Raw genomic sequence first — 25,552 nt, forward strand, 5'->3', positions numbered from 1 at the left:
CTTACAATAAAAGCACTAGTAAGCATAATATAGAACAATACATATAAATGAGAACATAAATTATAGAACAAAACACACCTCAAAGTGCTATAAAATGCTTTATTACAAAATTGTGGACGTCTCAGCAAAATACTGTTTAGGCCTATTTAAACCCAACCAAGTTGCATAATTTTGATATCATTTTTTAAAACAAACTTTCACGGTTTGCATAGAGCATAATTTGACTTGAAGCAAAAGTCATGAAGCGGGTGTAGCTGTATAGAAGAATCATGTACTTGTAAGTGTTTTAAAGAAATCCACACGAACCTTGTATAAATGATACAAAACATCTGAAAATGATAACTTATCAACTGCAAATAAAGTTTCTTTTGCAAGGCACATTAGTTGGTATTAGATACTTGTTAAAGACACTCACATGCCAACAGTCTTCAGACAATTTATAATATCTACTACAGGTGCCACAGATAAGTGGCCAGTTGTGTTTAGTGTGTTGAGATAAATTTGAAGATTTCACGAGCAGCAGATGACATTGTGCTTCATATCCAAACTCTTGTCATTCCGTTGGCTACCTATGATAAGTGTGCAATTCATATATCACAAACAAATGATTGTGTACAACAAGACAACATGAGACATGAAACTGTGTGCAGTGTTGAGAAGAAGAAAAAACAGCAGAGAAGACAAGTATCTCTATGGAGAAGTCGAAGCTGTGTTAGCTTAAGCTTGTGCTTGTGGAATCTGAGCAATTATTGTGGCTTTGAAGCGCAAGCCTGTTTTTTACATAGAAACTCCATAAAACATGTAAAACATTGAACCTACTCAGAAAGAGTTGAATGAGTCGAGAGCAAGCACTTTTTTATCGTTAGTTATTCTTGAGTAACAACATGTGTATTGATGACCAAAGAAAGACAACTATGCTTTCGAAGATTATGGCAGAATGTCTTTGGCAGAACCTTTAAGAAAATAAAGAATGCTACATTTGCATTACAATATGTAAAATAATTAACAGTGTTTCGCTTTCACTTGTGATCATACAGAATAGTGTAAACATGGCATAATACCACTGAATATATTTTGCGTTTGCTAAGCGTCGGCCTATACTGCAACAACTCCTCAGGTTCATGTGCTTATCCTAGCAAAGATGAATGCAAGATCATGATGATAAAATTATCAGTACAAAGATATAAAAATGTCTCAGGAGAAAATCTAGTTATTTAAAGTTAACTGAAAGTTTGTGTCTAGAAGAGGCCAAAAAAATAAAACTTGCAATACATGTAATCCAACCTCTAATCAAAACATACAGTATATGTTCCTACAATTTGTCAAAATAAGCTTTAAAATAATTTGTTTTTTTACACACTTTCGGAAAAAAGACATCCCCAGTAAGAATCTAACCCATAACTCAGTCCCAATGTTTACATTCTACCAGAACAGCAACTGTTACAGACAGGATATGGGACTAAAAGGTTCGCCCATATTAGTGTGACGGGCACTGATATCATAGCTCTGATAAAGTATCTATCTGTCCATTAAATGTCCTCCTGGACAGCTGGAGGGAACCAGCATCAAGCACAGGAACAGTGGCCCTTCTCTTACTGGTACCAGGGGGTCTTTCTGATCCAGTGCAGGGTGAAACCAGCATCTGTACGGATCTTAATGGAAGCTGCCTCAGCCTCCCTGACTGTCTCCTTCACAGACTGCATCAGGTTTTGAGCATTGTGGACCAACATCTCGGTAGCCTGCCGAAGAAGAAATTAAGATACATTGATGAGGGGGGCTGAAATAATTGGTTAGTCTTGTGATCAGACACACTCTTAATAAAACCTCCGCTCACCTGCTCTGACTCCTCTTCACTGATGTTGGTACGACCCAACATGGTGGCCTTGACTGTGGACAGGATTTTGAGCTGAGTGCTGATGGTAGGAATGCGCTCGCACACCTGAAAAGAGGTCAGAAAGTCAGACGAGGCCAAACAAAACAATGAAAGCATAGTCTGCCACAATGAAATTCCAGTGTTCAACCCTCCGATAAAAGACGACAGAACTGACCTGGAGCAGGTTGGTCCGGATACGCTTGTCAGTGCACTGCTTGGCCACCTCCTTGGCCAGCCGTGTGACTTCATCAGAAGCCTTAGCGATGTCTTTGGCACACTGGATGAGGGCGCGCTTGTTTCCACCGCCTCCACGCACCAGACGAGACATCTCAGCCATAAGCAAGGCCATTCGTTTGGCAGCACCAATGATGTCATTTCCCTGAGGTACGACAGGAACATTAATCAATCAGAAAGTAAAGGATTCCAACGTAAAAGTCCATTAATCTATTTCCAGTGTCCACTTACTTTACTGGACCATTTGCGGGCTTCATCGTGGAGCTGCCTGGCAGCTACCATCATGGGCTCGTTAACCATATCGCCAGTCTGCTCTGGGAACTCCTCATCTTTCTCCTCAGGGGGCGGAGGCCTGGGGGGAGGAACCTCGCCCTCAGGAAGAGGAGGTTTGGGTGGTGCTGCCTCATCGTTAAGCTACAAGGACAATGACAAGTTGAAGTAATATTTTTTTGTTCTTCTTATATAAACCAAATCATCTTCAGAGGGTTTGCCAAATTAAACGTTGTGCTTCACTGAAGACTTACATTAAGCTGATCCAGTTCAGGAGGAGGTGGTGGAAAGTCTGGCTCCTGGGGCTGGAATGCCTCCCTGACCTTTGCCACAGCACCAAGAATTGTATAACCTGAGTCCAGAAAGCCTTTCTGAAGACCTGGGCAAACGCAAAACAAACACGATGAGCGCTAATCAGAAGGTTCCACATGCACATAATACATCATCCTAAAACCAGTAATCAACTTACTTGGATCATGGATATTTCCAGCCACCGCTTTGGCATCCATCACCATAGGAGAAATTGTCTGGCTCAGTTGATCAGACGCAGCCTTCACCAACTCTCTGAATTTAGGATCCTCGGAGTTCTCCACCTCTCGCTTCGCCACCAGGAGGATACGGTTGGCTCTGCGGGCGATGCTGGTGGCGCCGGCGACCAGCATCTGAGGCTGATGGTTGGCCATGGCCAAACGGCACTTTTCCAGGTCCTTCTTGATGGCGTCTTCTGAGGCATCCAGCAAGGATTTGGTATCGATGGCCTCGTCCACCATACCTGAACATCCATAACGTGTTAATACAGGGACTCACACGGTGAGGGACAACATAGTGACCACCTGCAATCAGCATCTTTTTAGGCACATCACCTGTCATTTTCTCCACATTGTCAATCCATTGATTCTTCATTGTTTCAAAATGTTCATACGCAGCTTGGTTGCCAGGGTTTCTCAGCAGAATACGAGCAGCAGATACCACCTACAAAATATTACGAGCCATTAATAGTCTGCCCAATGACGACTGCTAAAGACTTGGCTCACGAAGCAAGAAACGCTTATGCTTTGTCAATCGTGATGGAGAGTGGTGGGCAGACGCGAACAGAAACACATACAACCACTAAACTGTTACATACTTGTGGTGTTAAGTCTCTTGTTGACTTGACAGCAGCCTGGATTCCCTCCACCGTGCTTTTGTTGGCAGTACCGACAGCAGCAGCCTTCTCTGCTGTGGTGCCAAGCTTATTGGCGTGGTTCATAAAGTTGGCAGCCCTTTCGTCAAAGACCTACACATGATCAAATAAAACAATTATCCAAAAAAGGGTTGTTGAAAATAATACAACACCAAGCCAATAAATATAACACCACTGCAGGAGGTTCATTGCAATGAGATCACACTGAGGAGCCGAGTGACTGTACTGCTGACCTCATCTCTGTTGGGGGAGTCCAGGGGGGCGGTGGCAGCCACTGCCAGTAACTTGATGGGGGTGGTGGTGTCACTGAAGATGTCTGACACCTCCTGAGTCATCGCCTCTTGCATCTTCCCTTTCAGATCCTGGGAGGAGGACAAACAGACGTTACAACCGCACTCACAGTGGCTCGCTGAGATGACAGAAATGCATGTGTTACGAATCAAAACATATCCAAATAAATGCCTGATCTTGTATATAATAAAAAAATATAACTTTGGAATGAGCTTCAATACCTTCTGAAGTAAAAAGGCTTTGTATGAAAGCAAATTATTGAGGTTTTACTTGTACATTTCCATTTTTGAGGAAGTTATACTTTCAGTGAGAATATCAAACTTTATGTTTAATCTAATGATTGCTGTTACCTATCTTGCAGAATTAGAGATTACATTTAGTTTAGCAAACTTAAAATATAGCCTTTAATATGGCAACTATGGGAAACCTGGCGTTATTTTAAGAGCTTCAGAGAAGTTCTCAGTCTGGCTTGTAATATTTCAACTTATCTGAAAGAAAGAAAACTGCAATATTGTCGATCTGAGGATCACATTATTCCTCAAATTATTACTAGTAATGTGCTTTTACTTTTGACGCTGGACTTTTTGTGTAGTACTTTACATTAATGGTCTGCTACCAAGACTAGTAACCAGCAGAGGGAGTTGCTTCTCTTTCTTTGAGTATGAATCTCATCCATCGCAGTAAAGCTACAGGTCTGAATGAGAATGACTGTTGAGTGAGAGCCGTCTTACTTTCAAAGCCTCCTGGAGCTGCTGAGCAACAGCTCGTGCCTGAGGGGAGTCCCCTTCTCCACGGGCAGCCAGGTCGGCTAGCTGGGCCATGAGCTGGTCCACCTGCTCACACTTACCCAGCAGCTCCTGCCTGTACGGCCCTGGCAGAGCGTTGGCCAGCCTGCGGCCCTCGGCCACCAGCCCGCGGATGGCTGCCTGGCCTAAACACACATACAAACATTAACAAAGAGATTTACAAAAGAAAATAATGTTCCTAGTATTGCTAATTAACATTCTGATATTACATCTGGGTAGAGCAACACAAGCAAACTTGTTATATGTGACAAATCGAAAATGGCCCTAACATTCCCATGGTGTCAAAAAAAGCTTGTTTTGTGTACACAACAGCTCAAAACCAACACCCAAAGATATACAATTTATAATGAATGACATGAAAGAAAAACAAGCAAATCCTAACATTTAATAAGGCTTTAACAAAGAACGTTGTTTATTGATAAAGTACAAATGAAAGACAAAATTTGTAAAAGTATTTCTGCTTTATAAGACCAGCGTTGAACTTGGCCACTTCCTGCTAATAGCTGCCCATTGAATGCTGGGTAGTTTTGGTATTTTACTGCTTGTATCAATACAACAGGACAAAGACGGCCATGGCTGCTTCTGTATTACTTAATGTGGCAAACTAATCAATGTTAAAGCAGCCAACCTAAAGCTTCGTTTTAAACATATAAGACAATGTTCAGGTTAAATAATAAGTAACGACAATGTTGTATTGTGGAATGTTGACTACAGTTGAGAGCGACATGTACAAGTGTCTGGTCTGCTCTTTAACCACCGGAGCAGTGGAAGGAATGCGAGAGAAAGATAGAGAGACGAGGAAGTTGGGGAGGATAGGAGTCAGACTCACCCACTCCGCTGTCATCCATGGTGGGATTTTCGATCCAGCGCTGCGCTTGCTCAATCTTCCCTTCCAAGTGAACAGCTGCCTTTGCAGGCCTGCTGTTGGCCACAGCTTTGTTGGTCTTGGACTGCAGGTTTTGCAGAGATGTCGCGATCTGTTTAGCCAAAGCTCTGGCTTCCGGAGTGTCACCTTTACCCCTATAAGGAATTAATAAGCAAAAAGGTCTTAGGTGATGCTTTATTATAAAGATGTGGCTGAAATAAGGCCTGTAAATGGTTACAGCAGCAGTTTGAAAGCAAAAATGTATCAATAAGTTTGACAAAGAGTGCTTTTGCCCTACTATTTTAGTCCAAATCACCAGTAGGAGTACATCAGCTAAGCACAGCTTAATATGTGGTTCGGTTTGTGCTTTTTATAATTCGTTTAAAAAAAAAAAAACTCCTAATCCAGTCCACTTCTAAAACTGGAATGAGAACAGTTACCGTCAATCTGTAGTAAGCCCAAGGTGATAAATGTTACAGAACACTGAATTCTCAATGGTCCTGCATATGTAAAAACAAACACTAATGGTTCTAAATACGTTAATTAAAGCACCTGAATCACTGGAATAAATTACAAAAGCACAACGGTGCAATAAAGCTTAAGATCAGACACTAAAAAACAAACCCAGCATAAAATGATGCATATTTCCAGCAGTCAGGAACTTACTGTCTTCTGAGATCAGACAGTTTGGCAGTCATGGCAGCAATCTCTCCAATAGAGCGCAAGATGTCATCTCTTTCTTTCGGGTCCTCACACATGTCTGCAATCCTTTTGGCCTCAGTAAGCAGGGCCCTGATGTTCTCTTCTCCCTCTGGCCCACCGTTAGGGTCTGCCAGCCAGTTCTGCAGGGGCAAAAGACACCATCAAAGACTTCCATTTGGAGGTTTGAATCCAAGTTATGCAAGGCCAACAGAGTTAATGACTCACCTGTGCAGCGTCGATCCTTTTGGCGATAGCCTGCTTGGAGTTTGTCATGGCCTCCAGCTTGCGAGCAGCATTTTCCACCTTGCCAGTTAGCACGTCAAGCCCCTGGGAAACCTGCTGTGCCTTCTGCATGGCGGCCGGGGATGCCCCATGACCTCTGTGGTGGACAAAGAAAACACATGGATACTATGAACTGTAGCACCGCTCTGCCTTTAAAGCCCACACATGCACACATTTGTTTATTCAAAAGCTTTATGGCCCTCTTTAATAATTGTATTTCCTAATGTAATGCCTCTATTACCAGACAAGGCTCAAAGGCACTTCTCAGTTTTCAGTGGGGTATCTCAGCCGGGGGTTAAGTAGATTATGGATTAATACCAGACATCTGGTTTTAATCAAGCGTGACTCAGAGTCCTCGGTGACAATCGGATTTCATATCAGAAGGAGATCACTTCCACTCTTACACACTATAATCCCCTCTCAAATGCTTACTGCCTTACACTCTCCACCCTTTAAGGGTGGAAAATGAAACTACTGTGTAAAAGGAGCATTTATCAATAAAAATAGCCAATGAAAATGTGATATCGGATTCATACGATAACAGGACATGAGGGAGACTGAAAGAAGCCACATGAAATATGAGGGAAAATATCTCGCCATAGTTGTGACAGACACTCAAAAGGAATGTATTGTATGGTGTATATAGTGCACCTGGCTCTGATCTCAGACACCTGGTCAGTCATCTGGCCCAGGGTCTTTGCTGTGCCCAGGATATCTCTGCGCTCCTTCCCAGCACACAGTTCACCAACTTTACCGGCTTCATCAAGGATCTGGCGGATGGCATGCTCGCCTGCATCCCCTAAAAGCAAAACACAAAGTCTCGCACGTCAATAACGTCATTAGATACTACTAGCTTATCAGCCTTAGCACATCACTAGTGGCAGAATTCATAGCTTAAGGAATAGGACATGGATGTTTGCTACCTGGTTGAGCGTTTGGATCCCTCAGCCAGTTCTTAGCCTGGGCCATCTTTGAGTCGATAAGCCCGAGAGCTCTCTTCATGGCCTCTGTGTCCTTTGGGTTTGAAACACAGAATATATGAATATTTTAAAAGGGGGGATTTAATGAAACCAAAGAAAACAAAAAAGGAGTTGATCAATGCTCTTAGGCATTCCATGTACACACGTTCTCTGTATAAATCATCAGTTGGTTATTAGACACTGGAATATCATTTTTATTCCCAGTCAATGCTCCTATAAATAGTATATGTTGTGTGAATGAGGTTAAGATGTGTTGTAATATTATGAGTATTAGAAATATGGTATTGAAACTGAGCATGTTCATTTACAGTTTTTCCTGAGGGAGTTAAATGATGGTAAAAAAAATTTTTTTAAAAAGTCCAGGCTATTGTCATCATTTTGATCAAACCCGACTTTTTGGTGAACCATGTAAAAGAAACACACAGCAAAATCCATGTGCAGCATCGCTAACATCTGTCAGGCACAACCACGTCGCACATGCCGTTTCCATTTCCTTCACATAGTCAATGCAATGAGTGTGTCATGTTATAAAAAGCCAAACGACTTTTCATTGTATCTCAATCAGAGTGGATGGAAATACAATAATCTGTCCAACAGCGGCTGACTCGGCAATGAGTCCACTCATTGCCGAAAACAAAGCGGAGTCCCGTAGGACGAGGAGCAGCGGATGAATGAGTGAGCTTTTGTTTTCATGGTACAATAGAAATTCAGAAAACACACATAACTGTCCTTCATAATGCAGCGTGGATCTTCATCAAAGAGTTCCGCAAGAATTTCGCAGCAAATTAAGCACATAAAGAACAAACCTCTGATGCGTGTTTTTAAAGATGTTCATCACATGATATGTCTGCGCCTTGATAATAATCTCTTTGTCAAAAGAGAGGGAAACAATAAGCATGTTTGTTTGAATAACTGGAAGTGTAGAGTAACGCAGCAGAACAAGGGAGGTGTGAAGTGGTATCACCGGAGCTGCAGGGGGTGTGTTATTAGTTTACTGTGCACACAAGTGCAGCTGCTCTTCTGTGTGTAATCACATGTGTATGCAAGTGATAAAGTAAAATGAGATACAGATAGATTTCAGATCTATGCGCTCTGAAAAGCAAGCACACATTTTTTTACAGCCAATAATCCAACAGATAACGGTATTAGGCTACTTAAAAATACTCAAGGTGTGGTTCATTGCATTAGTAATCCTGTGTATGTAAAAATGATGGTGTTCATGAAAATATGATTTGTGAGCAAAAAAAAGCTATATCTCTCAGATTAAAGCAAAATCTATATCAGTTGGTCTGTGTGCTCTCCTCCTAAGGCTGTTAAACGCAAGTACGGATAAGGAAAATGCTGAGAGAATTCTCATTAATAACCCAAATCAATACAGCACGAGTAAAGTCAGTCAATAGACGGGTTGAGGACATGCATATAGTGAGGTTTAATTGACATAGGAGGAGGACACGTAGATGTTGACCCAATGGCATGTGAAGCCAAACAAATCCCAAAAAGGGCGGGAGGAAAATACTACATGGATCAACATTTCAGCTATTTAACCTGCTGAGCACTTCATCAAAAAACTAAATTCTATTAATAGACCAATGAATTCAAACTGCTAATTTACTCTATCGATATGTAGTCAACAGTTTAACCTCACTACTGATGAGCACACAATGGCACCACAAAGCACAAGACGGCACACACATCTGTCAGACATGCTGCTGCACAACCAAGGGGCGAGAGGGAAGGCTTACCTTCTACAGGGGGTGAAGGGAGAAAGACACAGTCAAAAGAAAGGAAGAACGACATAAATACACATGTTGAACTGGACATACCAACTGAGAGCGACCAAAAAAAAGTGTCAACAACAAAAAAAGTGGCACAGTAAAGAGCCCTTGTGGAGGGTTGGGACAGGAAAGAAGCAGAACGTGCAGAGCAGAAAAACATGAAAGAGCCATGAAGATTAACCTGCTACATGGAGACAGAGAAAGTTAAAGCATTTCTACTTTAATCATCTACTATACGTAAGCTTAAAATACAGCAAGAGCAATTTTCATAGCTGTCAACCCTAAAATAAGGTCATCCCGATGAAACAAAGTGCAAGCCTTGTTAAAAAGTAATAAAAGAGCATCACTTCATATTCCCTTCAGTTTGAAGCCTTGTGCCAAAGGCATTCTGGGAGTGTGTGAGAGTGGGAAGCAGACACAATTTATGTTTTGCTCATACAAAACACTGCCTCCAGTTGGGATCCATAAAGAATGCACAAAAACAAAGTTGAACACTCAGAGCAGCTCAAAGGGCAACGCAGTCTCTTGCTCTTGTATTCATAACAAGTGTGCGCATATGACTTTGATCACCACAGACAAACAAAAAGGTAAAAGCTTGCAAGTTATCTTGCGTACCTTGTTGGCCCAGGCATCCTCGTCCCAGGACGTGAGCTGCAGCACTCTGATGATCTCGTTTATCTCGGCGCTCATCTTCTCAAAAGTGAAGTTACGGTTCTTCAAGGCCTCCTCCACACCCTGGCTCCCAGATGTCTTGGTTGTCACAAAGATTTTGATACCTGAAATATAAAAACACCAACTCACAATAAACAAGACAATAGTTCAACAGAAAAAAAAACACTGCATTCGAATTCGTTGTATGGGCCAGTGTATTTGCTTCATTTAAAACAAGCATGTGTAGGAATTCCCTCTTCCTGGAGGTAATGAGTGAATACCTGAGATGAGGATGGGCAGCAGCTCTTTGACTGTGTTCATGGAGTTGACCAACATCACACGGTGCTCCTGATGCGTCAGCTCCTGCTGTCGCTCATCTATCATCTTTGCCATCTTTGTCATGCCTGAACACAGGCAACAAACCAGAGGTGGAAAGGAACTAAGTACATTTACTACAAAAATGTACTATTTTTTTTACATTCAAAGCGTCTATTGCGGTATTAAAATGAAACATCTAGTAGTTGGGGTTACTTCTTCATTTTCAGATTCTAAATTTAGCTTGAGAAAATACCAAGATCAAGTGTTTTACTTGTGATGGAATATGTGCATGAAGTATTACTGCTTTCACTTTAGTAGAGGCTCTACTTCCATCACAGATGAATGCTAACAAAGCAAAAACTAAAAGTTCACTCCATCAAGTACACGCTCTAAATCTGTCAAACAAGACGGCGAGATCTTTGAGATACTGTCAAGTCAAGACATGGGCAGAGTAATCTACAGTATCAGCAGACTGACCTGGTCCCAGGTTCTTTGTGTACGTGATCAAGTCCTCCATAGACTCCACCACCTCTGCTACTGTCAGGTACTCCAGGATGCCTTTGCACACACGGATTATTTTGCGGACCTACAATAATGACAAGAGGAGACAAACACAAAGTTGCATTCCCAGATAAAATTGATTAAGCAAAAGCTTCCCATTTACTTTAATTACATTCTGATAATGCTGCCGACTGACATTCCAGCCTCTTTGTCCTGCTCCACTCCAGCTCTATGTGGACCGCTCCACTATACAGAGCCATCCCTGAGCTGTACTGGAAAACACGATGGCACTGCTGACTGCTGAGTCCTGCTGAGTCCTGCTGACTGCTGCAGACAGCGCTGGGACGCCTGATATCTGCTCACGGACAGCTGACATGCAACTTTTTGATTTTACTCTCCAGCCATGAGAGGATAAGAGGTATGGGGCTACTAGATGATACTCCTTCCCCGTTTGAGGTTTAGAAAGTATGCAGACTATTTATCTACCCCTCTGTCTTCTCTATAAGCACTACAGCACCCAAGGGGTATGCAGGAATGGATACTGTACTGATACCAGAAGAATCCGTAACAGCAGGCCACTGTCATGCTCAAGTGTCTATTAAAGAGACACTATATGCCTTTCAGCTCAGCTTCTGCTCAATGAAAATCAATGTGACAGCTTTTAACACAGTTATAAGCTATATTAGCCCTCTACTGTCCATTTCTTAACTTAATTTTGCAGATATATACAGTGTCTTCTACAGCCTTACCAAAACTGGTCAGATATACAATATACATGGAGAAGGATATTTTACTGACTTTATTGTCAAAGAAAGATGAGCAGCAATCTTTACTCTGAATTTAATTCAAACCAATACACGTGGAACTGAAATTGAGTAGAAGAAGAATTAAGTTGAGATATACATATGTATGCCATGGAGAAATATATTTTACTGATGCAATTAAGTGCATTGCAACGTCTTTTGCGTGGCTAGGTTTAATGTTTTTTTGGTGTAGCAGACTTGTTTAGCACGTATTTGGCTTGCTCGGAGGTGTAGATGACTTTCATGCAGGCATTGTGATTTGTGTTGACATTTTTTCTTCTAGCTGCACTGTTGTTATCAGCTAATCTAAAACTCTGCATCCTGGTTCCTGTTTATAACCAGCCCAAATAAACACAGAAGAAATAATGTCATACTGTGTCAAAGCACATGTCAGTGCTCCCCATTTTGCTCCAATGCCTTACGAAAGCACAGAGAGAACTCCAGAGGATAAGGGGCAGAGAAATCAATTCCTCCAGCTTCAAATGTCTCAATAAACCATGATTACATTCACATACGTTTCTGAAGCAGCTGAAGCACAACCACATCCTCCAAAATGTAGGAAAACCCTAAATGGATGAGGTGTGGCGGAATAAACTTCACCGCTAAAAACAGATGACATCCAGCAGTGTGACCTGATAGATATGCCTTTGCTTTCACAAAATCTGCATTCTGGCCTCTCCTTGTTCAGCAAAGAGATTTCTTCTGGTTAACAGATTTGTTAAATACAATTAAGAACAAATGAATAAATGAATACCTCGGCTTCGTCAAAGGTCAGTAGCAGGTCAGAGGTCCCAGAGAGGATCCCCCGAGAGCCATCAATGAGGTAATCCCGAGCAGGAACAGAGTATGGATCAGCTTTCAGCATGGAGGCAGCTTGCACCAGTTTCGTGCACGCATTCTCCACTCTGTGGAAAGCATAAGACGATAGATTTAAATACCCGCTTTAAAAAAAGAAATGCTCAAAACAAGTCATGCTGATGATACAAAGCCCTTCAGAAGCCAGATGGACTTCACACATTGAAACAGCAAATTGCCTTCAGCAAAAAACAGATGGAAGCTTTGGGCTACAGCTAGCCATAACATACACCAACTGCTATCCAAGCAGGATTTAGTTTAACGTCTTCTTCTTACACGCTTTACATGAGCAAATACTAATGTGAGAGCTGTTGGAGTCCAACTTATAGATGGAACACTGTTTTACGGATGTTACACTGGAAATTAGGGAAGCAGTAGTAGTCCTTTGTACCCTTTCTAAATGCATGTAATTGATTAAAAAACATAATTAGGGAATCAAATTATTTTTAACCCGATTAGATTTGACTGTTACTGATACAAAAATATATTTCTGCTCAAAAAAGGTCATCGTGAACTGAAACAGCTGTGTTGTTGTAGTGTTACTGCGCTGACAGATTGTCAGAAATAGCCTTGTGAATTAAACTTGAAGATTCATTCTTGAACTTGGAAATAGTAGTTTTCAGCTGGATGCTCTAGAAAAAATCTACTGAGTCACAAGTGAATGGAGAGGACGATTCACTTTTTAGGGACTTCTTGAGTGAGTAGGTTGTGGGAAGCAAGTGGTGGGACAGTTGAAGGACGCTTTTAAATGCTTTAATGGTTGAGGGCTTTAATGGTTGAGGGACTAGAGAGTGTCATATGTTGTGCAGATTGTAAGACCCTTTGATGCACATGTGTGATTGATGGGTTTGGGCTATATAAACATAACTGACTTAAACTTGACTTCTGCAGCATGCGTATGCATATCATGTGACAGAAAGGTTAACACAGGATGTGATTTGGACTCCAGGAGGCGGAGCTTTAGCTGGCTTTGGCCCAATTTAACCACTGTTTCCACAAAAATGAAAATGATTGATTGTTGCCTTCTGGGTGCGATGCACTCAGTGAACTCTAGAGCAGAGAAAAACTGCAGGCTCAGCCTTTTTGATTCAGCGTCATACATGCTCACTGCATTGTATCATAACAGCCATATTGCACATAGAAACAGGCAACAAGCCAAGGGTCGATGCATGTTGTAGTTTCCACAGTGTACTGCTCTTTCTCTCGATACTTCAACCAACAGGCAACAGTTTGCCGAGGTAACAAGAGATCATTTTTTCTATTCGCCACATTTTGAAGCATTTAGAGGGGCTAAACAAGAGGAGCTCAATTTCCATTATTCTGCAAGTAGCAAGTCTCCTGCAAGATAACAGCTAATAATGTATGTGCATGACATCAAGGCTGATAAGTATGTGTGTTTTCTTTGTCTTTGCAGGGCCAGCCAACAGTGTCCTTCAGCGTGCACTAGCAAGATACAGCCATGCATTACCCGGACCCCGGCAGACACTATATTTAGGGAAGGAGATGCATTCTGGCACATGTGCTGATGGATGACGACAGGGTGACGATCTGACTTTGAGGCGCCAAATGTGTTGAGCCCGACGACCTGCGCCTGCCAATGCATTTCATCTCTGACCTTCGGGGGCTCCCAGGTCCTGGCACTCCCTGCCTCGAGCAGAGTCTCTCGTGTAAGAATCGATGAAAGACTTTGATACGGACAGACAGATGCTGAGCACAAGTTAATGATTTTGCTGATGAACATCTCCTCTTGTTCTACCTCAATATGTACATGTTTTTGTGTGCGTTCCATGTTTGAACATAAACCAAACGCAGCAGCAGCCTGTGGCTCGTATTTATGAGGGCATGTATGAGTTTGTGGCCCTTCTCCTTTAGGGTAAAGGAACTCCTCCCTAGGCAGAAAAGTATTTCTGTTACACCAGGGCACAATTCTGAAGCACTTAACATGCCGTGTCTGACCTTTGCTTGGACAAACCAGCCATTACTGCAACAGATAAAGAGAGAAAGAGAGCCAGAGAGAGGCTGGTGGGTTCCACATACTGTAGGGAGACAACTATTTCTTCTAAATACATTTTTGAGAGGTTGTTGCTGTATGAAATGGAGGTCTGCAAAGAAATCCTTCTGTGCTTACTTGATAAAAGCTGGTGGCATGTCCCTTTTCATGATCTGGTCCTCTGTGGTTTGAACGGTGTCTTTCCCCACCTGGAGAACAGAGATTCTTGGTGAGTAAAAAAAAATCAAACTAGGATTTAATGGAACAAGGCATGTCAAGGAAATAAAGCAGTAATGCACAATCCATAAAGACACACAACAGACATTGTCAAACTAAGACATGAGATGCACAAAATGAAATTGTAGAGCTAATATTCTGAATTTTAAGATAACGTTTGATTAATTGTACTCAAATTTTTATTAATTTTCTCATGTAATTTAATAATTCAACGCCAACAAATTAAAATAAACATGGTGGGCACAAATGAGTTCATGGTAACCTGTTTTCTACAGCAGGTGCTCAATTTGAATGATCCAGATTACGCACTTGGAATTTGCTCTTTTTATTTAATCTTTTTTAGGATCACAGGGGCCAGAGAACCTCCCAGCATGCACTGGAAAAGGTCAAAACGCATCCTGTGCAGGTCATTGGTCCAGTACAGATTTAAAACAGATGCTGTTTTAGTTAGCTGGTCATTGTCAGATATTCAACAGTGTAGCAACCGCTCTACATTAATGCACAGGGTTAAACTGATGCAATTATAGAAACAGCACTAATGCTTCACATGTGCTCTTGTGTCAATCATGGGCGAATAGCACGGCGTCTCATTTTTTCCTTGGGGAAATTGGCCGTGGTATAAGAGTGATAATGCACTGTGTGGATAGGAACACATAGGTGAATGTCCTTGCCCCCATCTCATCGATTATCTTCTCATATTAAGTCCCTTCTTAGGAATCATGACTACAGTGACAATTATGATTCAAGGACACTGCAAACTACTAGGTTATAGCCAAACCTAAAGTTTTTGCAAGAGATAGCAGAATAAAAGTTATACTTTAACCTCTCACTTTGTTGTTTTTGGTAAGACGCTGCATGTTCTAAACTGGAAAAGTCGCCTCAGCCCTGATGACTGCTTCATTAGTCATCAAGATCAACATGGATCAACTCTAGAACCAAGTTACAGAGTTGGAACAGTTGCACTAGCTCAGTTGCACAGAATCTTTAGATCTACTCAAGCTTTTACGCAACTTGGCTGCACATTTCACACATCATATGCGCAATTTACCACAAATTCCCTTTTTTATCAGAATGATGTCCTGTTACTCGTCTAGAGAGGCAGCTGCTGGGGGGGACGGCAGGCCTGAGCACAGTTATAATGTGTAAAGCAGCTGAACGTCGCCTCTCCCTCAAATGCCAAAATGACTCACCTCCCCCATCATGACCTCAGCTCTGTGGGGAGACACAACTCACCCACGTCGAGCTGCCATGGATGAGCGATAACACGCGTTCATGCCAGAGCACGGATCACACTGACTGGGTTAACTGAGCTGCATCCCTACCCAATGGGAGATGTTAAATAATACAAATGTAACCTTTAAGATATTTATTATGACATAGATGAACCACATTAGTGATTACATCCACGTCAAACACATAATTTAGCAATATATAACATTTCCAACACGTTTTCCCTCTGCTAAACTTTGCTAACAAAACAAGTATTTTATCTGGCTCTGGAAAGCTTTAAATCGCAGTGTTTTGGCGTGATTTAAAGATATTTCATCGTCGCAATAATTCATTGATTATTTGAAAAAGGCCTTCTGGAAATGATTAAAAAGTTAGATATGGTCTTGGTGCTTGTCGAGCCAATCCCCGTACCCGGCAGTAGCAGAGTCATTCCAGATGGTTGACGTGGAGGCTGTAATGGAGCAGCATCTCTTCACTGCTTTTTCATTGGACCAGAGGGACGCCGAGAAACTGGGGGGTTATAAACTAGGGCCAAAGGTTGTGGCAAACTAAAACTGGAGCTTAAAACTGAGCTGTCCATATCAGAGCAAAGCAACAGCGTACATATGCCATCTGACATTCCACCAATGAGTCTCTCTGAACAAAAGCCAACCACAACAACCAAAGCTGTTCTGTCCCGTTCAACTAAAGGGCAGCGGGGCTACAGACCAGGGATATAGGGCACTGACAGAGTAATTTACATGAGTGATGGGGGAGAAAATACCACAAAGATCTTTCTTCCTTGCTAAGACTAGAGAACACAGTAATCTCCTTGAAGAAAGTAAAACCACTCTCCTACCTTGTGACTTCAAATGTACAAGCCAACAGTGTTGTCAGTGCTTCTAAGCAATTTGTTCCATTTGGCACTGCAAAACTCCTGTGCTTTGTGGTAATACTTAAATTAGCTTGTGTGTCTTTGGGGAGCTGTTTGTAGACAATATCTTGGTGTAAGGACAGCAAAGTAAATCCCATCTCATTCCATGTAAAGCTTCATCATATTTTGCCATAAAAACTATAACATTCTAACCTTGGAGGGCCCTTTTTCCAAGGGACTGAAAAACTTGTTTGATAAGTATGAGTAATCTGACAACAAAAACATATGAGATCATGTCAAGTTTAGACAAGACCTGAACACAAGAGAGAAGACAGACTACACTACAGGCCAACAATATGGAGGCCAATTGCACACATTTAAAGAGTTCTGAGTCACATTCTCCCCGCAGCGTCATGCGGGTTGAGGCGGTGGGTACAGTATGCAACAGGTCATAGGCGTCTTCCTTTTCCTCGTCCCCACGCAGCCTCTTCCTTCTGTCTGAAGTTAAAAAACAGTCTGCAGCCAAACAGTGATCTGAACTACTCGCTGCCAAAATAGAACTGTGTCCGGGTTTATAACCGTTGTTGTCAAGCAGTTAATGTTGCCTGACCTAATTCACTATTTTAAGCCTGTGTCCAAGTTTTGGAGCACATTGTTATGACCTGACCAAGCTTGACATTACTGACGCTTTACTCTTTGCACGTTAGAAGGTGGTGAAAAGGTCCATCTCTAGATCCAAGATGTCTTTGTTTGATAATTGATAGTGAGGACAGGAAACACGGGGGAGAGAAGAATAGATGACGTGAGGACATCCAGTTTACAACTCATTCTTAATCACAGCCCAGACACGTAGGCCAAACCACGACACAAATATCCTGTTGCTTAAATAGATTCTATCAACCACTTTAAGGAAGGGCAGTTGTTTACTTATACCTCCTTTTGAACATTTCACTGATTCAGTATCATCTTCTTCCAAGCTGCCACATACCACTCTACTGGCTGACAGTCTCGTTTACCATTTGTGTCTGGAGAGGAAACACTGACACTCCTTTTACCATCCGAGAGTGCTGCATGGAAACCCTGTGCTGTGAAGTAGCTTGATAAAGTGGCTGCTCCTTCAGAACAGACTCAGCTTTGTTGACAGCAGCCCATCGCTCTGCCGGGAGAAGAAAGACCACTCTGAAAGCCTCAAGGCTGCCAAGACACAGCCTGCCTTTCACATGCTGGGTAGTTTTCGCACAATGCTGTGTTAGTCATGGTGACCACAAAGATCTACGGTGGCAGAATTCTGTTAAGCAAGATCCCCGCTGCCCTTAGAAATGCCCGACAAATAAACAGAATGCTATTCTGCACAGGGGTTTAGTTCTTCAAAGTGCAACTCTGATTCCCACTCAAAGTGACTTTGTACTGCAATCTGATGAGACACGCTCACACAAATTGATGGCGCTGCACTCCATTAGCTACGCTTGATCAATAGTCTCAGAGCCAGCAAGTGCTGCGTTCTGCGATATCAAATAACTTTGACCAAAAGTGACTTAGAGGGGCAGCAAAAGATGTCACACTGAAGGTCAGGGTCTTTCTCATGCATCTGTCATGTGGTGTCTAACATGGTTTATTAATTTGGTTCAGGAAGTAGCTGGACATGGGGTGACCAAGGTGATGAAAGCCACAAATCAAATGGCCTGCTTGTCTGTGGCCATGCAACTAGAGAGAATATATCACAACTATCCATCTCATGTTACAGGAGCTTAGCAGCTCGTACACTATTACTAGGGAGGGGCACTCATCTGTGTTAATCCTTCTCTTAAAAGAAGAGTGAGTCAATACAAGTCAGAGATAAATTGCCATTTTTCAACGGGACAAGGATTGCTAAAAGAACAGAGAAAACAAAAGATAATTTTCATTGCAGGAGAAACATTACATCCTGGCCTCCAATCGGGTGATTCAGTGGACCCCAAACGCATTGGGCGTCTTTAAATGGCTCTAAATCTTTCATTGCATTGTGGAACCCCCAGGTCGAAATATCTAGAACATCCTTCAAACATGGGACAAAAATGTATGGCTTGATATACGTGGAAAGTTCATAACCCACATGCATTCATTTTTATCATTGTACGTGTGGCGTTTTACCCTCATATACTGTAAATACTTTATGCACGTTATCTGCACTCTCAAAAACCCAAGACAAAAGGTGCATGGCATGGAAGTCAGGTCAGGCATTGGATGAAGGATTGCCAACTTAATAAAATACAAAATATTTAATGATAAGGCAAGACGATTTGCTTTCATAATAATCTCAAAGTACGTGCTTGTTACCATTGGAATCCTTCCAACTTGATATTTTGGAAAAAGTGACCGCCCTACCAGAGCAGAGCATCTTTTGTCTTGGTCTGTAGTCATAAACATCTGATTGCAGAGGGAAGGGGGCTTTCCCTTCACCGAGTCACACTCCTGTTCCTGAGAGGGGCCGACAGCTGCCGGGTCTTCCTGACTTGGCTTCCAGCATTTCCTCATCAATTCATCACTCCTCCGTGTTCCTCCATCGTGACAATTTTTCATTTGCCAGATGCAAAACTACAGGTGCAGCGTGAATCCATTACACAACAATGCATTTTTGTGAAGGCTAGATTATCTCTCGTCAGTGCGGTCCATTACAACGCAAACATTACCAACTCTGTCATCTTTGTGTCGTTGCCAAGATGACGGAATCAACTGGTGAGCAGCATGCAATGATTTCCCTTGACAAATTGCAGGAAGCTGGAGAGTCAGGTAATAGAAAAAGGTTTTCTTTTGAATGCCTTTCAGCTCTTTAGTTAATGAACACATGATTTGTTTCCCATCGGTAAAGGATTAAAGAAGAGGTGATTGAAATGACTGTTCAAGGCCTCATCTAATACTGATCTAACCATAGTGAAGTTTGTAAAACCCTTTCAGCTCGTTTCTGCTATAATCCTCTGGGACTCCAAATGTGTTGCTTACATTTTCTGCACGGTTGAACGAGGCCAACTTCCAGTATTTGTGTTTCTTTGACATTGTTGCATAAAGTGCCACAGTATTTTGCAACCTCAGACACATTGCAGAAGATGTTTTATTTTCATCCAAATATCAACTATACAGCCACTAAGTGATCTGCACGTGGGAGCATCTATACAAGTGTCTAATGTAAAAACAAGAAGACTAACACCCACTACATCACCGGCACTCTATTCTTTATCCGACCAACATCTATAAAAAGGAGCTATAAATATAATGAAGTACACCAGGTTTGTAATAAAAGACGACCTGTATAGTCGCTACAAAAGAAAGACTGCTGACAGAGATGCATGTTCTTCCACTTACCCCAGTAGGATAACAGAATCACTTAGTACACATTTGCATGTCTGTTTAGCTGTGAGGTTCTCAGGAATATACAATTTAACAATTCTACTGAGAATATTTTAAATAATAGTTTTATTATGGAAACACTTTTTAGCACCACATCTTCAACCTGTAACTTAAACCTCATGATGATGAATGATTAGCCACCAGAGCTGGATGAAACGACAGCGCAAAGACTGGATTTCTTTCTGTAAATGCAGCCAGCAGGTTGAGCGCATCTACCAAGTTAGATATTTCTCCTAAGTCATTATTGCACAAGGCATTTTTGTTGTTGTTGCGATAACCACAAGGCTTGGCTATTGCACATGAATTGAACACATTGTCTTCCGCAGTACTCTGAACACGTCCAGAAGTTAATTCACTACACTAAAGACATTTACCAACTTCAAGCTGCATTGTGGGTCAAACTCAGATATCATACAAAAATGAAGTGGACATGAAGAGTCATGTGAACACTGTTTTTTTTCTCAGAGGAGGCTTTTTAATTGATAATCCTCTTTGATATTTCATCAAAATTGTCCATTCAAAAAGATCCGCTCAACCCCCTTCTGAGCGGGGATGCATTCCTGATTGCTGGGAATTCTTCACATTCCTCACATTCATCTTTAATTGATGTCCGGCTCATTGTCTCAATAGATGCTGAGCACCAGTGAAGGGTCTCAGTTAGACCAGACATATTTGACTCCCAACAGTTTGTGGTCATGCTACATAACTTTTATCTCCATGTATCTGGAATACTAAGATTCGGCCCTTTCAATTGAATAATTTAATTTTGCACTCGTTTGTCCCAGTGAGTGCACCAGATCTCCTCAGACAAGCATTCAAGAGCATTCAAAAAGCTCATCTTCTTTTTATTTGTCCGGCAATAGAAAGTAACTTAGCACAACCATTAAAACATGTGATTTGAACAGTAGCATCATTTGTAACCCAATATCGATCATGTATTTCAGGTCATCCAAAAACTACCTTAATTAACTGTGTTTAAGATTCTGGTTCAAAAGATTTTTAATAGAATCCATGAGGGAAGAATTCTCTGTAACATGTGGTTTTCTGAACAACCCAAACAATGAGGTGAAACCTTTTACTTTGTTTTTTTGCACAGCCCCGCCCTGAGATACTTTGAAGGAATATAATTAGACAGCTGCAGCCCTTTCCTTCAAAGTATCCTTTCTGAGTGAATCGAGATTATCAAAACCAAAAAACTTATGTTGGCAAAAGGGCAACACCGAGAAAGTTAAGAAAGAAATGCTTCATGCTTCCTTAAATCAGCTACAAAGAAGATAATAGCCACACAGTGCGCTTTGTATGACTCACAGGACTGGTGGGAATGAAACCAAGAGGAATTACAACTGATCCTTAACATCAAATATATCATAACACTGTCCATGTTTTAGTGTTGCTACAGCAACTGGAAATAATTACAGGCCTTTCCATTCATTCATACCACTTTTGGAAACATCTGATCACAATTCAAAATGTCCACAGCGCCTGGATCATTTCACCCCCAAGCGAGTTGAGGTTGCTCAGGACTTTTTCATGTGTCAGGAAATGCAAACGAGCAGACAGTGAATTCACCTCATCTACAATACAATGTTTCTATATTTAAAGCAACATTAAAAAAATGCAATTTGTCAACCCCGTAACTCGGGACAGATTAACTTTTAAAACAAGCCGACAGACTCCCATTTCTGAAATGTGATCATCCTCTAATGTACGAGCTAACATTTGTCTATTTATACATACCAGACACCAAGCAACATTAGCATTTTATTTTGAGTCACGAGTTCACCTAATCCATCTAAACAATCCAATATTATGCCCCTCAGAGGAATGAGGTATTGTGGGTGTAAACATATAAATAATGCACACAAAAGGGCACAGACCTATACTTTGAGAGTGGGTATAGAGGAATAGCAAAAGCACTGAATGAAGTCATCTAGCTTGAAGTGCTTATGGATCATAAAACCTTCTAAACAAACTGCAGGTTAATAGTAGGCAATCCTTCTACAGCAAATTCCTTTGCTGACAGGAAATGCCAGAGCAATTGTCCAAATTTATCACCCAACAACTGCAGGGCTGACAGAGAGAACACACAGGAACCACGACTGCCTTAATTTAGCCTCTGTCTTTTATTTTCTGTACAAGCCACCATATCTGACTGCCCCAATATTTCCCTACTTCCCTTGAAAGACGTGTATCATGTAGTGGTTTGTGTTTCAGGCTAGAAGTTTGAGGAAACAATATTGCCATTTCCTTATTTGTAGCCGTGATGGTTACAATGTGGCTCTAAATAACACCTCTGTGGTTCGGTCATCTTGGTTCTAAATATAATTGAAACCACAGCTACATCTGGAAAACATTTTATGTAGTTCTTGAAGCATACTCTGTGTCGAGTACTATTGTGTAGTCTGATTATTTAATTCTAAAGAGTCAACTATGGAAAAGAGGAAACATTATGACTGTTGAGGATTTCTGTCTTTACAACAGACCTTCAGTTTTTACTACTGTCTAAAAATAGCTGACATCACCACCATCAACATTTGACCTGTCTAAATATTATGGCGTCACAACTTTTGGTTGAAAACTATAAAGTAACTATATGTGACTGCAGTAAATACATTTTTAGAGACGGAATACAGCCCAGATTCCTTGTCAGGTCACACAATCACAGAATGCAGCAGAACACTGGATCCACCTGGAAAATAACAATTTTGACACATACTTGTGCAGCCTTGGGGAGGTTTGATAGTGCTATATATTTCTACCTTGTCATATAAGCAGAGCATTTACAGCTGACAAGATATTTATGACATGAAGCAATGATAAATCTCTCCAATTTATTAAACTGCCCCATGCAGCAGCAACATATTATGTCTATATCGATCTGTTTGGACGTTTTAGTTGCAAATAATATGTAATTAACACCTCCTGTGTCTTTTCAGTCAACTGAGGTTCCTTAACTTACTTTTGTATTTGACGTTATGTATTTACATACATATTTAATGAGGAACCAGTGCATCTGTTGGTTCAAAATGAACTGCATTTGAAGTAAATGTAAGCTCTTGCAGCATGCTGCTGTACCTGCCGGATGGCTGCCACAAGCAGCAGTGCCTACGTCAGGACATGGCAGTCAGCTACAGAAGAGGCAGGGCATATTTTCAAGGGGAAAAGGGCGTCACTGCCCTTTGCCCCGAGTCAAACTAGATACTTCAAGAAACTTTTAAATGCATGCCCACATTTCCTCTGCTATCATAAGGCAGATAGCTACATTCATACACCGGCGAGTGACGTTATATCGAGGGAGGACGGCTTGGGACGAAAAGCGACAGGTAGGCGAGTTGAGGCAGACATTACCAGATACAATTTTACAAAGGAGGGAGGGGGGTCAGAAAGTTACTCACACGAACAAGGTTGCTAACAGCCGTCTGCACGGCAGCCACGGGCGACGTGAGATCTGGAATGGCTTTTCCGTCAACTTCACCTTCTTCGTGCATTATCACCAGATGGGATATCTGTTGAGCCACCGGCTCCAGGATACTTTCAATCGTCTTCGTGTGAAAGACCGGCATGGTGACAACTTTTTATCACTATCTAAGAGGAAATTAAGTTACTCTCCTACAACCTTCGGCAGTTTTCTCCCCCAAAACAATCCCGCTACAAAAGTCCAAATAGTCCCGATGGTTGTTTTCTTTCCCAGGGCAGTTTCACCCCGCCGTAAGAAGACTACAACTACTCCCGAGCAACCGTCAACGTGAAAAACTCCCAGCCGGAGAGTGAGCGCGAGCAACCTAAACGTCAGCCGGGAGCGTTCTTCCTTCTGACCAATCAACGTGCGAGAAGGCAACTTCCTTGGCGTATGATTGGTCGATCCCGGTGCCGCTTTATATTGGGCACCTCCCACTTCCACACAGGCGAGTTTGCTAGAGATCCGAGGTGCTCCCTAAATTACGTAATAGATTCTCATGCCCTAAAAAGGGAAATATGTGTCTACTGTTTGTAAGGAGTAGATTCCAGCCGCTGTAAATTTACTCGCCAGACAAGCTCTGCCTCTGGCACTTCCAGCACAGCCATTGGAGCTGTGTCTGAGGAGATAGGATTACTGACCTCACGGAAAACAACCAGGAAAGGATATTCCCAATAAACTTCAAACTAAACCATACTAAATATATCCATACAAGAGGATAATAGAATGTTTATTCAGAGCTGGGTTTTTTTTACTATCCCAAGATAATCTGTTACCACCCATGGGAGCTCGTATATCTCAATTAGGATCCAATGGATTTAACTAAATGAAGAGGAAGCTTAGTTTAGTGAGTCATCACAGCTCCATGGCTGCCCAGTGGTGTCATTTCACCAATTGCAAGCTTGCAAAATAAAAGACTTAATTCCTGTGCCGCCTATTAAAGATAACCATACACAACACTTTGAAAACTCAGGACACAGCTTCATCAAGAGTGGATCTTTTTTTTTTAATGCTTTCTCCATCCCAACCTTACACCCCGAAATATTTAGGGTTGAAAACTAACTGCCAAGTAAACCAGCTAAGGAATTCCTACACAATCCCAAGAGGGACTCCGAGGCAGCGACCCATTGCCTAAAAAGGAAGAGTCCAAAAAGAAAGAATCAAGGAAGTTACTCTGTTTGAAACCTTGTGTAAACCTACAAGGGGCTGCAATGCTTTCCTTTTCTATAAGGGGTTGTTTTTTTAAATGTCAATGAAACATAATCACATTAAAGAGATCAGCATTTCTACACTATCTTTGAATGAAGTTTGCCTCGATCTCCATTACAGACATCGACATTTAATTTACCAATTACAGTATGTATACTAAATTTAAGGCAAAACGAAACTAGAAAATATAATGTTTCCCTTGTTAAATAGAAATCAACCAACAGACACTCTATATTCTCTATTCTCTCACTGCATCTCCCAAAAGACAAACTATCCAGTAGAGTCCATCCTGAATTTAGACATCAAAGATGGCCTGTTGTTGCTCAGCTCTCCGCTTACTGACGAGGCCATCTCGAGTGTGCATGTTGGAATGTGAGCCAGGCTGCCCAAGACGGGTGGTCTGCACCTTCTCCTACTGTAGTGCAGATAAAATAGGTTTCTGCTGCAGCATGGAGGTGAGGTGATGTCCACACATGGCAGTGCAAATGGTGCGTTTACTCAACATCATACATCTTGAATACATCATGCACAAAACGTGTTTCTTGGATGCTTGATCACAACCAAAAAAAGTTGGAACTGATCCCTAGAGTAACAATGTGTTGTGACATAATATACCACTTTTAAATTTAGTTCTTCATCTGCCAAGTTGATAGCTTCTGGCTGCTTTCATTCTTTTTTTTATATATATCTACAAGAGTGAGCAGCAAGCGCCATCCTCTGGTTGAAAGAAGTAAATGCAGTCATTGAAATGAGAAACAGAACATTTGAAACCACACAAGTTACTTTTAGAAAAAAAAGGGCCC

General features: G+C 41.6%; 1 protein-coding gene across 1 annotated transcript; it reads right to left on the reverse strand.

Moving 5' to 3' along the window:
- Positions 1-79: 79 nt before the first annotated feature.
- Positions 80-23,825, reverse strand: LOC137789740 (vinculin). Its single transcript, XM_068583508.1, has 21 exons — positions 23,479-23,825; positions 14,518-14,588; positions 12,289-12,439; positions 10,708-10,816; positions 10,194-10,316; positions 9,877-10,037; positions 7,430-7,520; positions 7,158-7,305; positions 6,450-6,603; positions 6,189-6,364; positions 5,487-5,677; positions 4,583-4,782; positions 3,794-3,922; positions 3,504-3,653; positions 3,241-3,349; positions 2,847-3,149; positions 2,632-2,756; positions 2,339-2,521; positions 2,049-2,252; positions 1,835-1,939; positions 80-1,739 (listed from the first exon to the last, which is right to left on the reverse strand). Exons 1-21 carry the CDS (start codon positions 23,644-23,646, stop codon positions 1,593-1,595), a joined length of 3,198 nt encoding a protein of 1,065 aa, XP_068439609.1. The 5' UTR covers positions 23,647-23,825; the 3' UTR covers positions 80-1,592.
- Positions 23,826-25,552: the final 1,727 nt, after the last annotated feature.

This window comes from Clinocottus analis, unplaced genomic scaffold (assembly GCF_023055335.1).
Source record: "Clinocottus analis isolate CAN_PGR_092001 unplaced genomic scaffold, fCliAna1.0.p SCAF_19, whole genome shotgun sequence".
Lineage (NCBI taxonomy): Eukaryota > Metazoa > Chordata > Actinopteri > Perciformes > Cottidae > Clinocottus > Clinocottus analis.